This window comes from Talpa occidentalis, unplaced genomic scaffold (assembly GCF_014898055.3).
Source record: "Talpa occidentalis isolate TD23 unplaced genomic scaffold, MPIMG_talOcc4v2.1 talOcc4.10, whole genome shotgun sequence".
In the NCBI taxonomy this organism is placed as follows: domain Eukaryota; kingdom Metazoa; phylum Chordata; class Mammalia; order Eulipotyphla; family Talpidae; genus Talpa; species Talpa occidentalis.
The window spans coordinates 97,333,702-97,347,615 of record NW_023600993.1 but is presented as its reverse complement, the minus strand read 5'-3'; the positions used below and the strand labels follow the sequence as shown (position 1 = coordinate 97,347,615).

At 52.3% G+C, this 13,914-nt stretch overlaps 1 protein-coding gene across 1 annotated transcript; it reads right to left on the bottom strand.

The window, feature by feature from the left end:
- Window positions 1-327: 327 nt before the first annotated feature.
- On the bottom strand, window positions 328-10,830 carry SLC2A10 (solute carrier family 2 member 10). The gene is made up of 5 exons (XM_037499817.2): window positions 10,765-10,830; window positions 5,411-6,697; window positions 4,817-4,939; window positions 3,318-3,453; window positions 328-2,725 (listed from the first exon to the last, which is right to left on the bottom strand). Exons 1-5 carry the CDS (start codon window positions 10,766-10,768, stop codon window positions 2,647-2,649), a joined length of 1,629 nt encoding a protein of 542 aa, XP_037355714.1. The 5' UTR covers window positions 10,769-10,830; the 3' UTR covers window positions 328-2,646.
- Between the last annotated feature and the right edge of the window lie 3,084 nt (window positions 10,831-13,914).

Below are 13,914 nucleotides of genomic sequence, written 5' to 3'. Positions count from 1 at the left end.
GGAGCAACTCTACTTTCCCATCTCACCAACACTCCAAGATCACGCTGACTTGAAATAACTGCTGCTAGAATTTCTTGTTTCTACTTTTTTTAGGTTGTTGGAATGAGGAGCTGTGTGGCATCTGCAGCCAATCCAGGTCTTATAGGAAGCGGGGGCTACTCTGCGCCACCTAGTGGCTGGACTTCAGAATGCAGGCCCAGCGCGCCCGGATCTTCGTCAAGAGGAGGTAAAAATACAGTTTACATGAAAGATCACAAATTTCAAAAGTGTGTGTGTGTGTGTGTGTGTGTGTGAGTAAATTTTACTGCGATAAATGGTGTGTTTGTTGCACAAAATTTCTAAATTTGCAAATAATAACACTTTATTGTAAATACCCTATTGTAAATTCCACAGAGCCCATTAATTCTCACAGAATGTTTTTGTTGATTTTTTGCCAAAGTCTGGCATGCAAGACAAAGCCATGGTTTGACAAAATTAGATTACAAAACAGTGATTGATAACAATACGACCCAGCACAAAGTTGCTTTCACATCGTGGCAGAATTAGTACAGAATTAGTACATAAATGCTGGTTGAAATTTTTGCTTATGAAACAAGTAAATCCAAAGCAAAACACGGAAGATGTAGCTCGAACTCCCTCAGCAGCAGCACGAGCAACTTGTTTGTTGAATTACATAACAGGGTTTGAATACTGGAAGAAGAGCCCCTCGAATTTTTTTGTGTCTTTCACAAGTTACAGTTACAGACTTGATCCTTCTAAGTTTATTTTGCATTATGGGTTAACATTTTATCCCTCACGTTCTTCATACTGGAAAATCAGCAAAACAATAAATCAAGCCCTCGTGTGTGGTGTGTCCCAATCTGTGTGGAATAAATACTCTCCCACGGCCAGTTTCAAGTGACCAATGTGATGTCATGGAACGCAGTCCCCCCACCTTGATGTCACCGAGTGTGGAACAGGGAGGCAATGCTGTCTCCTTTGGTCCTTCCCAAGCTATAATGGATGTACTTAATCTCAGGAGCACAGCTAATAGTAAAATATTTTTAGTACTTATTACCTCTGCTTTTAGTATAATTTATTTGATTTTAAATTTAAATAGTTTAATTTTTTGATGGGTGTGTTTTATGACGAGCTTGCAAAAATCCTGAATGTGTAACAGTCAGCTCTCACAAGGCAGTACAATGGGTCCGCGAATGATGTCTTTTTGTTCAGCGTTGTTTTGTTATATTTGTGGATAAGGAAAAAGCATCCCAAGGACATTGAAGGAAATGGTGATTCGAAAACCTGCTTTTGTGATGTCATTTCCCTACCTGCGTTAGTGAGGACTTGCCCAGGCTACTCCACCCCACCAGGGATGTAAGGGAAGCACCCAGAAAAGAGAGAAGTTGAGGGGCTTGGCAACCCCCAAAAGCAGGCATGGGTGACAAAGCACCTTTTGTCAGTCCTCCTGGATTTACTCTAACTCTTCATCCTCCCAGAACCCAAGATCCCTCCTGCCTGGTCCCTTCTAGCAACCGCTGGCCTGAGCTACCTGCTATGTCTCCATCTGACTCACCTTTGGGAGATGATCCTTTACAGGGTCCAAAGGTGGGGAGCTGGGGGTTGAGGGTGAGCAGAAATCCCCCAGGCCCTGACTAGCTGAATGGGACCAGCTGGAGAAGCTCTTAGAGGGAGTTGGGGATCAAATACACCCCCACATGCATAACCATCACCCTCCTACAGATGTGGAAACTGGGGCTTGGCCTTGATACTTACCGGAGGTCAACAGCTGCCGAAAAAGTGGGGGCAACACCCACAACCGGTTTGATCAGCCTCCAAACACACCTCCTTTCTGCAGAGCCTGGTCGCAGCCTGAGCTCCCTGCATGCACCTTGATGGCTCTTGGATCTCTGTGCACACCACCCTAGAATTCTGCTCCCCTAATTAAGTCTTCCATCCCCCAAAAGGATGACAAGCAGCTGGAGAGCAGGGCCCATGTTGACCATGTGTTGCGCTGCCAGCATTGGGAAGCCCAGCTCACTGGTGTCAGAAGAGAGATTCAGAACCACCTGGTCCAGGTCTCCCATTGCCCTTATGGGGGAAACTGAGGCCAGTTTCCCCTGTTTCACAGTAACGACAAGGGCCAAACTAGGACTAGAACTCAAGTGTCCCATCAACTAGTCTGAGTGGCTGGTGAATGATGAATAGTTTCAGTGATATTTACCCAGGGTTGAACAAGACTGAGATGCACGAGTCCAACAGCAGACTTCCCCCTCGCCAGAGAGGGAAGTGAGCAGAGCATGGGGTTTTCAGCTGGACATCTGGGCAATATGGAGAAGCTTCCTGTCACCACTGGTGCCCTAGAGACTCTTTGAGTAGTGCAGGGAGCAATGGAGACTCCATCAGATGTGAAGTGAGGCAGCGATGCAGTCACTGGAGAAACTGAGGCAAGAAGGCAGAGCCTCAGGGACCTTCAGAGTCAGACTGAAAATGAAGATGTAGGTCTTCGCATTCTTCTCCCTTTTCCCCAGCACCACGTGTTCCTCTGGGGGAGGGGTAAGTCTCAAAGGACCACCTGGAGCTTGTGTCCCCAGGCCCAGGGAAGCAGGACATTGGAGATGGGCTACTAAGGCCACGGTTCCGGCATCCTCGGGGCACCTGGCATCCTCAGGGGCCTGCAGAGACCTCGATGCGGCTGTACTGGGCGCCAGCAGAGCTCTGCCTGTGGCCAAAGCTCAGGGTGAGCCTGTCAAATCGAGAGTGAGTGGGATCGGTGAGTGGCAGGGCCCAGGGAAGATGGGAGTGGCCCAGCCCCTGGGGCCCTCACCCCACTCCACCCCCACTCCTACCTGACCCTCCTGTCTTCTCTTGCCTGGACTACCCAGCGGTTCCCCTGGCCTCCCTGTCTACTGTTGCCCCCTACAGCCAGTTCTCCCAACCACCGTCATCCGGGGCAGCTGTGACTCTCCTGCTAGGAAGGGGGACATCCAGCCCCCCACCCTGGTTTCTCCCAGGTCATCCTTATAATATTTTGTTTCTCCAAGCTTCTATGACTCTTACGATTCTGTAGTTTTGGGGTTCTGCTTTTCTAATTCCTGTGATTCCATAATTGCATGAGTTGGGTTTAAAGTAGAGGAAACTGCTTTGAAGACACAAGCCAACTCACGCAGAACAGCTCATGTATGAAGACAGGGCGAAACTCAGGGCCCAGGCAGTAAGAGAGCAAGACACAAGAAAAGGGAACGTACGAGAACTGAAATCCTAAAGCAAAGTGCTTGGGGGTTTGATGACACTGTTCTTCGCCCCTCCCCGCCCACCCCTTACCGTGCCCCCCTTACCGTCTCTTCTGGAATTGCTGGTCTATCTCTGCCAATGACTGGCCTTTTGTTTCAGGGACAAACAAATAGATGAAGCCCAGGCCGAGGACAGCAGTCAGCCCGTAGAGCAGGAAGGTCCAGGACAGGCCGATGGTGCCTGGGAGGAGGAGGGCGGGACTGTGGGCAGAGGCACAGCCTGGACCCAACTGGCTGCTTCCAGGCTGAGCACTGAATATCAGTTCATTCATAGAAGATTCTCCAGAAGGTCGGTTTGCAGAATGACCTGCAGGCTGCTGGCTAAGTCCCTTAGAGCAGGAGTAGGACTGGATGGGTGGGAGCAGGGAAGGGGCCGGTACCCAAATCCACAAGCACACCAAGGCGTCCTGTATTTACAGGAAAGCCCGCTCACCCGAATCTAAAATGCCAGCAGCAGCATGTGTGTGGGGGTGCAGCCTTAGCAAACCCCAGCTTAAAAAAAATCTCAAAAACTCCATGAATTGGTTATTCGGTGACTGCATTCAGGAAATGAGTTTCAGTCAATTTGGCCTGCTCTGGTCTGGGAGACAGGACACAAGCCTCAGCAATCCAGGACAGGGCCCGAAACCAGCGCCCCCTCTTCCTGGAGCTTCAAGTGGGGGCTAGGGGCTATAAGCAGGAAACATGTGAGAGCTCTCCTGCTTTAGAATGGGGACTCAGGGCTGCAGAGAAGAGAATGGCCTTGGGGAGGGTGGGCCAGAGCCTACACTGAGGCCTCCAGACACCCTCTGTTCCCTCACCCAGAATCTGTTCCCCTCCCTCCACCACAACCATCAGGGCTGGCTTCCCGGGTGGAGGGAACGGAGCCTCTACTCCCAAGTATGTCAGTCAAGCCAGCCCCCTCCCTGACCAGGCCTAGAAAGACACAGAAGGCTTTCTGGTCATATCTTCTGTTGTGTTTGTTCCACAGCCTCCCCTCTCCCTTTCTCTGACACCAGCACCCCAATTTTCCTTTGGGGAACCCCCCTCATTCTCAGTCCATGGCTGAGGCCTACCTCCTGGCTCCAGAATGGGTATATACCTCAGGCCTGGGCATCAGAATATTCCAGGCCTCCAGCCACAGTGGTTGGTTCAGGGATAAGCAGATGATCTCGCTGAGCCGGTAAGAGTCAGTCCCAAGCCCATGTGAGTGAGTCGCAGGGGAAGAGACACTCTCCTTCCACAGGGCTGCCAAGCTGAAGAAGTCAGCTGGCAGCCATCTTTGCCACTCTAGGTGGGTCTGCCTGAGAATGCAGCCACAGCAGAGTCGGGGGAGTGAAATCTGCCAGCAATTTTGTTGCAGCCTCTGGCTCAGCCCTGTCTGAAGCAACCACACTCATCTTAGTGATTTGAGACAAAAACATTCCCTTTGGTTCACAAAGTGGTTAGTACTGGATTTTCTGTCACTTGTCACTCAGCAAATACAGGAACCCTGGCTCAGTCTGGAAGCAGCTGCTCCTGGATGAGGAAGGAACCGCAGCAAGGAATGAGGTCAGAGGACTCACCGATGAGGTCGAGGAAGGAGAGGCTGATGAAGAGGTTGGCAGCCCAGTTGAAGCTGTTGCAGAAGGCAAAGGCCCTCCCTCGGATCTCTGTGGGGTAGATCTCACTGAGGACCAGCCAGGTCACTAGGACAGGAATGAAGAGAGGGCTCTTAGGCAGCCGTAGGGACCTGGGGCCTGGCATCCCTGATCCAGCAGGCTGCCCTCAACCATGTGACCCCAGCGGAATTTCAGGCTCTTGACCCTAAATTCTCCTGGGCTGTTTGCCCACAGTGCTGTAAGAATTCCTATAAGGTAACCAATCTCCTCTGGATCACCCTAGTCATTACATTCCTTTCAAGTAAACCCCTTTGAATGGGGCAAATTCAGGTTTCATGAAGCCAAAGGCTTACATGATTTGGAGGCCCTCATTAAAAAAAAAAACTCATATGTAATTAGGCCTCTCCCTCCGGAGGAGTCTTCAAGCAAGGAGGAGCCCTAAAGAGTAAGCTTCACTGGCATCATGTCAAGCCACTACCCGTGACTGATGTGGCCCCCAAGCTTCCCACTACGAGGGGTAGAAGGTTCTAGAGTCTCTGCAAGAAAACTCCCACTTACCTGGTCCAAACCCGAAGGAGAAGGCGCTCACAAAAACCATCATGCAGATGAGGGCAGCCCAATGCAACAGGGCGTGCTCTGGGGCAAGAGCAGGGGGTGCAGGGGAGGCGGTGTTCAGGGTTGACAGGGGATGATGCGCTGCTGGGTCCCCAGGTATGGGGTGGAACTTGGTTTGCTCAGAGGTTGACAAAACTGGCTCCCTGTGGTTCCCACTGGTTGTTGGCAGCAGAGGTGGAGACTCCTCCCTTGGCAGATCAGAGTCCCCAGGGAGGCTTGACAGCCTGGTGACATTGGGCGTGGCCAGGCAACTTGGGCCTGTGTCCATGGGCATGGCAAAGCTGACGAGGCCTATGCCACTGACCGACAGGGCCATGAGGGCACAGCCAGCTAACAACAGGACCCTGCGGCCAGCTCGGTCCACCAGCCCCATGGCGGTCAAGGTAGCCACTACCTTCACTGCCCCAAGCCCCACAGAGGCCAGCACAGCTGAGGACGCCCCGAGGAAGCCAACGGAGCGGAAGATGGTGGAGGCGTAGCACAGCACGTTGGGCTGCCCTGTCAGCTGCTGGAAAAGCACCAGCCCCAGCCCCACTGTGGTTCGTCCTCGCATGTTATCCCGTGCCCTGAAGAGGTCCAGAAAGGAGTACCCTGGTCTCCCCAGGCCCCGCCTGGGGGCCTCCCCTCCCTGCAGGGGGATGAGGTCCTTCTGGGCTGCAGCCTCAACTGTACTAGCAGGAAGAAACAGGAGGCTGAGGGACTGCAGGAGAGCGGGTGCGGCTGCCCAGCCAAACATATGCCTCCATCCCCAGGGGTCAGCAGCCAGGGCGTAGTTGAGTGCGTAGGACAGCAGGATGCCCACAGTGATGCCTGTCTCATAAAGAGACACCAGCACGCCCCGCTGCCGTGGTCCCACCAGTTCTGACACGTAGATACAACAGGCCATGGAAGAGAGAGAGATGGCAAAGCCAACCGCTGAGCGGCCCAGGACCAGCCAGGCTAGGGAGCCAGCCAGGCCCAGGGTCAGGCTGCCCACAAGCAGCACCGCGTTGCTCCCGAGGATGGCTTGCTTCCTGCCGTAGCGGTCGATGAGGAAGCCCCCGACCAGTGAAGCGAGGAGAGCCCCCAGAAGCAAGCTGCCCACTAAGAACTCCTGCTCCAGGCAGCTTAGTCCAAAGTCAAGTTGTAAAGGCAGGAGGGCACCTGATATGACTGCCAGTTCATAACCAAAGGTCAGGCCACCCAGCAAAGACACAGAGGCACATAGGAGCAGCAGTGGTGGTGGCTGGCCTGGAAAACAAAGTGATATGGGCAGAGTTCAGAATGGTTCCTAGCTGGACCACCCATCCATCCAACCTCCATCTCTTAACCCATCCATCCATCCCTCCACCCACCCCCCATATGCATCCATCTATCCCTCAATGTCATCCATCCATTCACCCATCCACCCACCCAATCATTCACAAATTTATCTAGTACCTACAACATGCCAGGTAATGTTCTTGGGGTTGGCAACAGGACCCAGGATGTAAGGTCATGATATTTTAGTAGCAACAGGCATATGATGAACAAATAAATATATGACTTCAGGTGGTGATAGTTATCATTAAAAAAATAGAGGGCAAAAGGGACTGACATGAAGGATGAGTTCCATTTTGAACAGGATAGCCCACTAAGGGATCTCTGAAGAGAGAAAATTTGAGCAGACATGTGAGTAAAGTGAGGGTGAAAGCCATAAAAATCTGGGAGACCATAATAGACAGAGCGGAGAGCGAAAACAGAGGCTCTGAGGCAGGACAGTTTGGGCTGCACTTGAACAATAACTATTACTATTTTTTTTAAGATTTATTTATTTATGCATACAAGAGCTGGGGTGCAGGCCAGAGATGCGGGGGGTGAGAGGATTCACCAGAGACAGAGAGGGGAACAGAACAGGCAGACTGACCGAAGTACACTGCTGAGGGGAGCAGCGGGCGAGTCAGGAGAGGTCTGCTGCGCCATGTGGGTTGCTCCCTGGCTGGCCAGGGATCAAACTCAGGCTGAGGATTGCTTCATAGTGTGGTGCTCCAACCCTTTGCACCACCAGGGAGGCCCGATCAATAACTATTACTATTAATGCCTAGTCCTTATATAGTAGTAAATGCCAGACCCTGTTTTAAGAGCTTTACACGCATTTCTTCCTTTGGTTCTTACAACAACCCTATAACTATAACATAGTATTGTTAGCATCATTCTCCAAGGCACAGAGAGATTTGGAAACTTTCTCATGATTGCACAGCAAGTAAGTCACAGAGCTGATGTGGCTAGAGAGTGCACTCTCCAGAGTGCTGGAGCCCAGTGAGACTGACAGAAGATGGTGATGCGCGGGTCGAGGAGGCAGGAACGGGATCACGTGGGGCTTTGGAGGGCGCGAGGACAGTGATGAGAGGGGTCCGATGATGGTCACCAGCGCATATGGACATGAGGCACTTAAAAGGTGGCTGTTGTGACTGCAAACTACATTTTAAATTTTATTTAATTTTAATTAACGTAAATGTAAAAATAACCACATGTGTCGAAATGGCTACCGTACTGGTTGGCAGTTATAGCGGTTACCCTTAATTTTTTTTAAAGATTTATTTATGCATACAAGAACTGGGGGTACAGGCCAGAGATGTGGGGGTGGTGAGAGGATTCACCAGAGACAGAGTGGGAAACAAAACAGGCAGAATGACTGAAATACACTGCTGAGGGGAGCAGTGGGCAAGACAGGAGAGGTCTGCTGCACTATGTGGGTGGCTCCCTGGATGGGGATCGAACTCATGCTGCAGTGGCTGCGGATTGCTTCATAGGTTGCGTCTCAACCCCTTGCGCCACCAGGGAGGCCCAGTTACCCTTAATTTTTAATTCACATACTTAAATGTAAATACTTCTGGAAGCATCTAGAGTAAACCATTAGTATCTATCTCACCCACTCCCACCCCAGACCTGACGAGTTTATAATACTACATTACCAGGTTTTGGCTTTTCTCTGGAGCAGGCACTATTGTGAGTGCTTTATGTGCAATAACTCATTGAATTCTTACTACTGACTACTGATGAGCTGGGCTTTTGTGTTGTTTATGAATGAGTGAGCTCATGATCAAAGAGGTGAATGAGTTGTCCAAGGTCAAGAGTAGCAAGCAGCTGAGCAGAGATTCAAAGCCAGGCAGTCTGGTTGACAGTCCACAGTCCGTTAGCCACTCCACATGGAGATGTTAAAACCTTGGCGTACAAGAGTTTGCTCTGTTCTTTCTCTTTTTTTCTATTTTTAAAAAAGATTTATTTATGTATACATATAAGAACTGGGGTACAGGCCAGAGGTGCGGGGGTGAGATGATTCACCAGAGACAGAGTGGGGAACAGAACAGGCAGACTGACCGAAGTACACTGCTGAGGGGAGCAGCAGGTGAGACAGGAGAGGTCTGCTGCGCCATGAAGTCAGCTCCCTGCCTGCAGATAGCTTCATAGTGCTGCGACTTAACCCCTTGGGCCACCAGGGAGGCCCTGCTCTGTTCTTTCTTACTGTGCTTCTGTCCTTCCCTGTTAGGCAACATTTTTTACAGGGGGAGGAGTTTCATGGGTGGAAGATTCACCCCCCCCCCACTTTCTGCTCACCCCTCTCTTCCCCCACCAGTGCCCCCACCCCTGGAAATAGCCCTCTACCAGCACTCCCTGGTGGCTTTGTCCTTCCTGTTCATGACCAGCGGTAAGCACTGGGGAGATCCTGCCACCCAGGGCCTGTGCTTTCTAGCACCCCAGTCCTCTCCCCACCTTCTTATGTTTCTGGCATTTAATACCAGGAGGGCAGGTTCTTTCAGGTCAAGGGAGGCAATCAAGTGAAAGCACAGAATTTGTTTGCCTTTGCCTGGGTTCCTCTGGAGGTGAAAGGGAACGACGCCAAAGGGTTCAGAGGTGCAGCTGACGCCCACAGCTTCCACTGGAAAATGCATCTGCGCAGATTCGAGTCCCGGTGATAGAGGACCCCAGCTCTGCCATAGTAGATGCTCGGTAAGCAGCTCTGGATTAACTTAGGGGGCACAAAGGGATAGGAAGGGCAGGTGCCAGCAGCCAGGGCCTGGCTGAACACCCATGGAAGCACCTTGACCTCTCTGGGCCTCAGTTTCCCTCAGTGCCTTGGTAGTTAACAGTATGGTCTCTGAGCTGGAACTGCTTTCCAGTTGTGCTATTACCCCGTCCATGAGCAGTCCAGGCGTTGGGGATGCAGACTGGGGCCAGAGTGCTGGAATTCTATCTGGGATTTCCTCTCCAGAGCTGTGTGACCTTGGGCAGCTCGTTTAACCCCTCTGAACCTCATCATCTATAAACGGAGATAACAGTAATACCCACCTCATGTGCCTGTCTACCTTACAGCCCCAGTTAGCTATCACGATTCACCATCAAACAACACAGAGCGATTTTTTAAAACACAGTTCAGGCCATGCTTAGTTTAGTTCAGTCCCTCTCCAGTTTAAAGCCCTTCTCTAGTTTCCCATGACATTTGGCATAAAACCCAGATTTCTCACCAAGGTCTACTAATCCCTGCACACTCTGGCCCCACCTGCCTGACTGCCTTCCTACCCTTCTCCCTCGCCCACTGTACTCCAGTCCCTGGCTGGGCCACTGCCTCAGGGCCTTTGCACTTGCTGTTCTGCCATCTGGATGCTCTTCTCCCAGGTCTCGGCAAGCCCACTTCTGTGCGCCTCAGCTCCAGTGCCTCCTACTCCAGGAAAGGCCCTGTCTGCTCACATACAAAGCCCAGTTGCCCCTTCACTCTCCCTCACGCCACTCTATTTTATGTATCGCAGAGCACCTCAGTTCTCGAAGGGCATTTGTGTCCATTTATTGAGGCTTTTGAATGCAGAGAGAAAAACAGAAACCGTGGGCCCCTGCAGCAGCACCGCCATTGCCCACTCCCCCCACGATCCTAGCTTCAAATCTTTTCTGTCTCTCTGCTGAATCACGTCCAGGTCAGCTTTTGCCGGTTTTGTCCTGCAGGCGCCGTGGGCCTAGACCAGTGCCCAGCGCGCAGATGTGCTGCCGAGCTCATGCAGCGTCTATTTCTTTAGGTACAAAATAGGATCCGTTTCACGTGCCTGGGACTGAGAACCCCATAAGCACTCAAAGCGAGTAACCAGCCCTCTCGGGTCACTTTTTCTGGGCAGAAAGGAGAGGGGCAGAAGGAGGGAGGAAGGAAGTGCGCCCAAGTTCCTTCCCAGCCCCCAGCCGGGGCCTCCGTCCGGGCTCGGCCGCCGAGTGGGCGGAATCTGATGGGGGAGGGCGCGGGGCGCGCGCTGATGGGGCCCGGCCCGGGCCGAGCGGGGCCACGTTAGACTTACCCATGGCGAGCGGGACGGCGAGGCTGCCGGCTGGGGGGCTGCGCGCATCCCCCGAGGGCCTCCCCACCTCGGCCGCCCCACAAACTTTCCGGCCCGCCTCTCGCCTCGGTCCCTCCCTCCCGCCTGCCCGCGGGTAGAGCCGCTGCCACGTCAACCGGCCTTGGCCCCCGGCTGTCCAGGGGCTGGATGGAGAGACAGGAACACCCCCTGCCCGGCGCGGGGATGGCTGGGGGTCCCCACCTGCTATCCTTCCGGGGGTGCTCCCCCCCCCCCGCTGTCATCTCTGGTGGTGAGGGTGGGGTGGGGGTCCCCATCAGCTCTCCTTCCTGCAGGAAGAACACGTCCTAATGACCACTGTCCAGTGCAGGCTGCCCGCATGCTCGCGCGCTCTCTCTCTCTCTCTCTCTCTCTGTCTCTTTCTCTCTCTCTTTCTCTGTCTCTCTCTCTCTCTCTGTCTGTCTGTCTCTCTCTCTCTCTGTCTCTGTCTCTCTCTCTCTCTCTCTCTCTATCTCTCTCTCTCTGTCTCTCTCTCTCTCTCCCTCCCTGTCTCTCTCTGTCTCTCGTCTACACTGACCATGACACTCACACCCTCTCTGACCACTCAGTCTCCCCTGGAGTCACTTCCCTTCACTGGACACTTAGATTTGGGCACCTCCCACTGTCCACATGTGCTGGGCCCTGGGCTTGGACTGAAGAACACGACAAGAGTGTGTTTTTTTTTGTTTGTTTGTTTGGTAGGGTTTTTTTTTTTTTTTTTTTTTTGTGGAATTTACTTTCTCCTTCAGGAAGAAGAGAAACAAATAAAGAGCCAGAGAAAACGGCAGCTGGTGGTACAGGCCAGGCGGAGAATGAAGGCAGGGTGAGGGGTTCAGGCTGAGGAGGTTGGCAGGTCCAAGCAGCTGCTCTAACTCCGGATCTGGGAAGGGCGCTCTGAGCACGGGATAGCTGAGCTGAGAACTGAAGTTCCCGGCAGAAGGAGCAGCAGAGGCCAGAGCCCAGCGCTGGAACTGAGCTCAGGAATGTAAAGAACAACAGAAAGGAAGCCAGAGCACAGGGTTGACAGCCGTGGAGGGAGCTGGGCCGAGGGAGGGGATGGCGGGGGCTGGGTCATGTAAGGCCTTGAGATGTCAGGAAGGAATGGATTGGATTGGATTTTATTCCAAGTCACACGAGAAGTCATCGGGGAGTTCTCATGGGTTCTAAGGAGCAAGGGCAGAAAGCGGCCCGCCGGGGAGGCTGTTGGGAGGTGAGAGGTGGCGTTCATTTGGACTAAGGTGATAGGAGTAGGGAGAAAAAGGTAGGCAGATGGGAGACAGACAGACTGGAAAAGGACCTACATCCTGGGAGAGGAGCGGCTTGGGGTGGGGAGAGATCTCAGCTCTCTTTCGGCAGGGTGACCTTTCAGGTGCCCCGTAGGCATCCACGTTGAACTAGGGGGCGGTTTGATTTCAGAACTGGGAGTTCTGGAAAGGAGCCCAGCTGGGGACACCCCCACTAGTTCTTACTTGTTGGCAAAAGCCCTGCAGGCTCGGCATTCACGTGGGCACAGACTTATCTACCTTCCCTAGGAGTGTTCACACATCCGCACACGCACCCAAGGGCCTCAGCCAGCACGCCCCGTGCAGCTCGAATGGTGTGCTACAGGCCAAACAGGAGAGAGCCAGGCCCAAGCCTAGGGAACCCACATACAGTTCTGCAAGGAATAATAGCTGGGGCAGGTTGAAAACATGGTCCAAAGATCTCTGTCTCTTCCCTTGAATCTAAGTGGGTCTGTGATTATTTCACCAGTAGGGGACGCAGAGTGACATGGGGTGGCAGCCGAGCCTGGGTCACAGGGACACTGGTACCTGCAGCCCCAGGCGTCCAGGTAAGAGGTCCGACTTCTAGGAGGCTGCCATGCTGTAGGGAAGCCCCAGACACACAGAAGGCCACGTGTGAAGGCGTCAGTGGTGGATCCAGACTTTATGTCAGCCCAGCACTGTTTCAGAACAAGCCTCCAGACATCAGATCTTTGCAGGTGAGGCCTTGGACTTCGTGGAGTTGAGACAAGCCACCCCTACTGTTCCCAGTCTAGATTCTTGACCCAGAAATTCCATGAGTATAATTAAATGGCTGTTTCTAGGTGCAACGTTTTGGAGGAAATTGGTCTTCAAAATCCTGGAACAATAACTTAAATGATGGAACAATAATTACAAACTTTGAAATATGTTACATGTACTAGTTCACTGCTAACTGCCTAGTAAGATGGGACTATCACAATTTACTCCCATTTTATGAACGTTACTGAGGCAAAGGGGGGGAGTAAAGTAACTTGCTTGTGTAATAAACAAAGAATAAGTAAGATGCGTAAACAGTGTGCAAGGACACGCACTAGTCCACAGCTGAGCTGGGCATGAAGCCCACCCCAGTTCTGGAGAAATCAGGCCCTGATCTGTCACACCCAACTGCCTTTCTGGCATGGACAGGAGTCCCAGGAGGCCTCCTTCATCTGCAACATTCTGGAATTGTCCACCAGGAGGCCGGGCACAAGACCTGGGCTCTTCTGTCCTGGGAGACAACCTTCAGAAGTTCTGGAAAAAGGCACGAACGCTCCAAAATTCTTTGTTCTCTCTGGCTTGCGTGAAGTCGTGAGGACGAGGATGTCTGCGTGCTTGTTGCAGAATCTCTAGAAAACAGAGAATCCGTCTTCCTTTGTTGCCCCAAATGACAAAGGAAAAGTTTTAAGGGTACTTTGGTAGGCATCTTCAAAAGTGGCTTCCCCTGAGGGTGGCAAGCTCCAAGCATGTAGCAATTCCTTTCTCATCAATAGAGTGCAATGAAAAAGTGACAATGGCCTTTTAGAGGTCAGGTTATGAAAGACAGCAGTCTCCCTCTTGCTCAGCTGCTCCCGACACTCACTCATTCTCTCTGGTGAAGGCCCCTGTCTGAGGAAAAATTGAGGGTGGCCTGGAGGCAACAGCCAGCATGGAACCAAATCCTCCCACTAATCAAACAGTCACACAAGTAAACAACAGATTCTGTAACAATGCAGAAGAAGAGAGAGGTCCAGGGGACACCGCAGCTTATGAAAGTTGAATTTTCCCTTCTCTGAGAAGTCAGGGAGGTCCTCCCTGAGGAGGTGACATTTAAACTGAGAATGGAGGGATGCCT

Bases quoted from the DNA above. Each gene is read 5' to 3' on its own strand.
- SLC2A10 (XM_037499817.2), bottom strand. The intron at 4,940-5,410 runs GTAAGTGGGAGT...TTCCTGTCCTAG, and splicing joins CTCCTTCGGGTTTGGACCAG to TGACCTGGCTGGTCCTCAGT. The intron at 2,726-3,317 runs GTAAGGGGGGCA...TCGATTTGACAG, and splicing joins CAGCAATTCCAGAAGAGACG to GCTCACCCTGAGCTTTGGCC.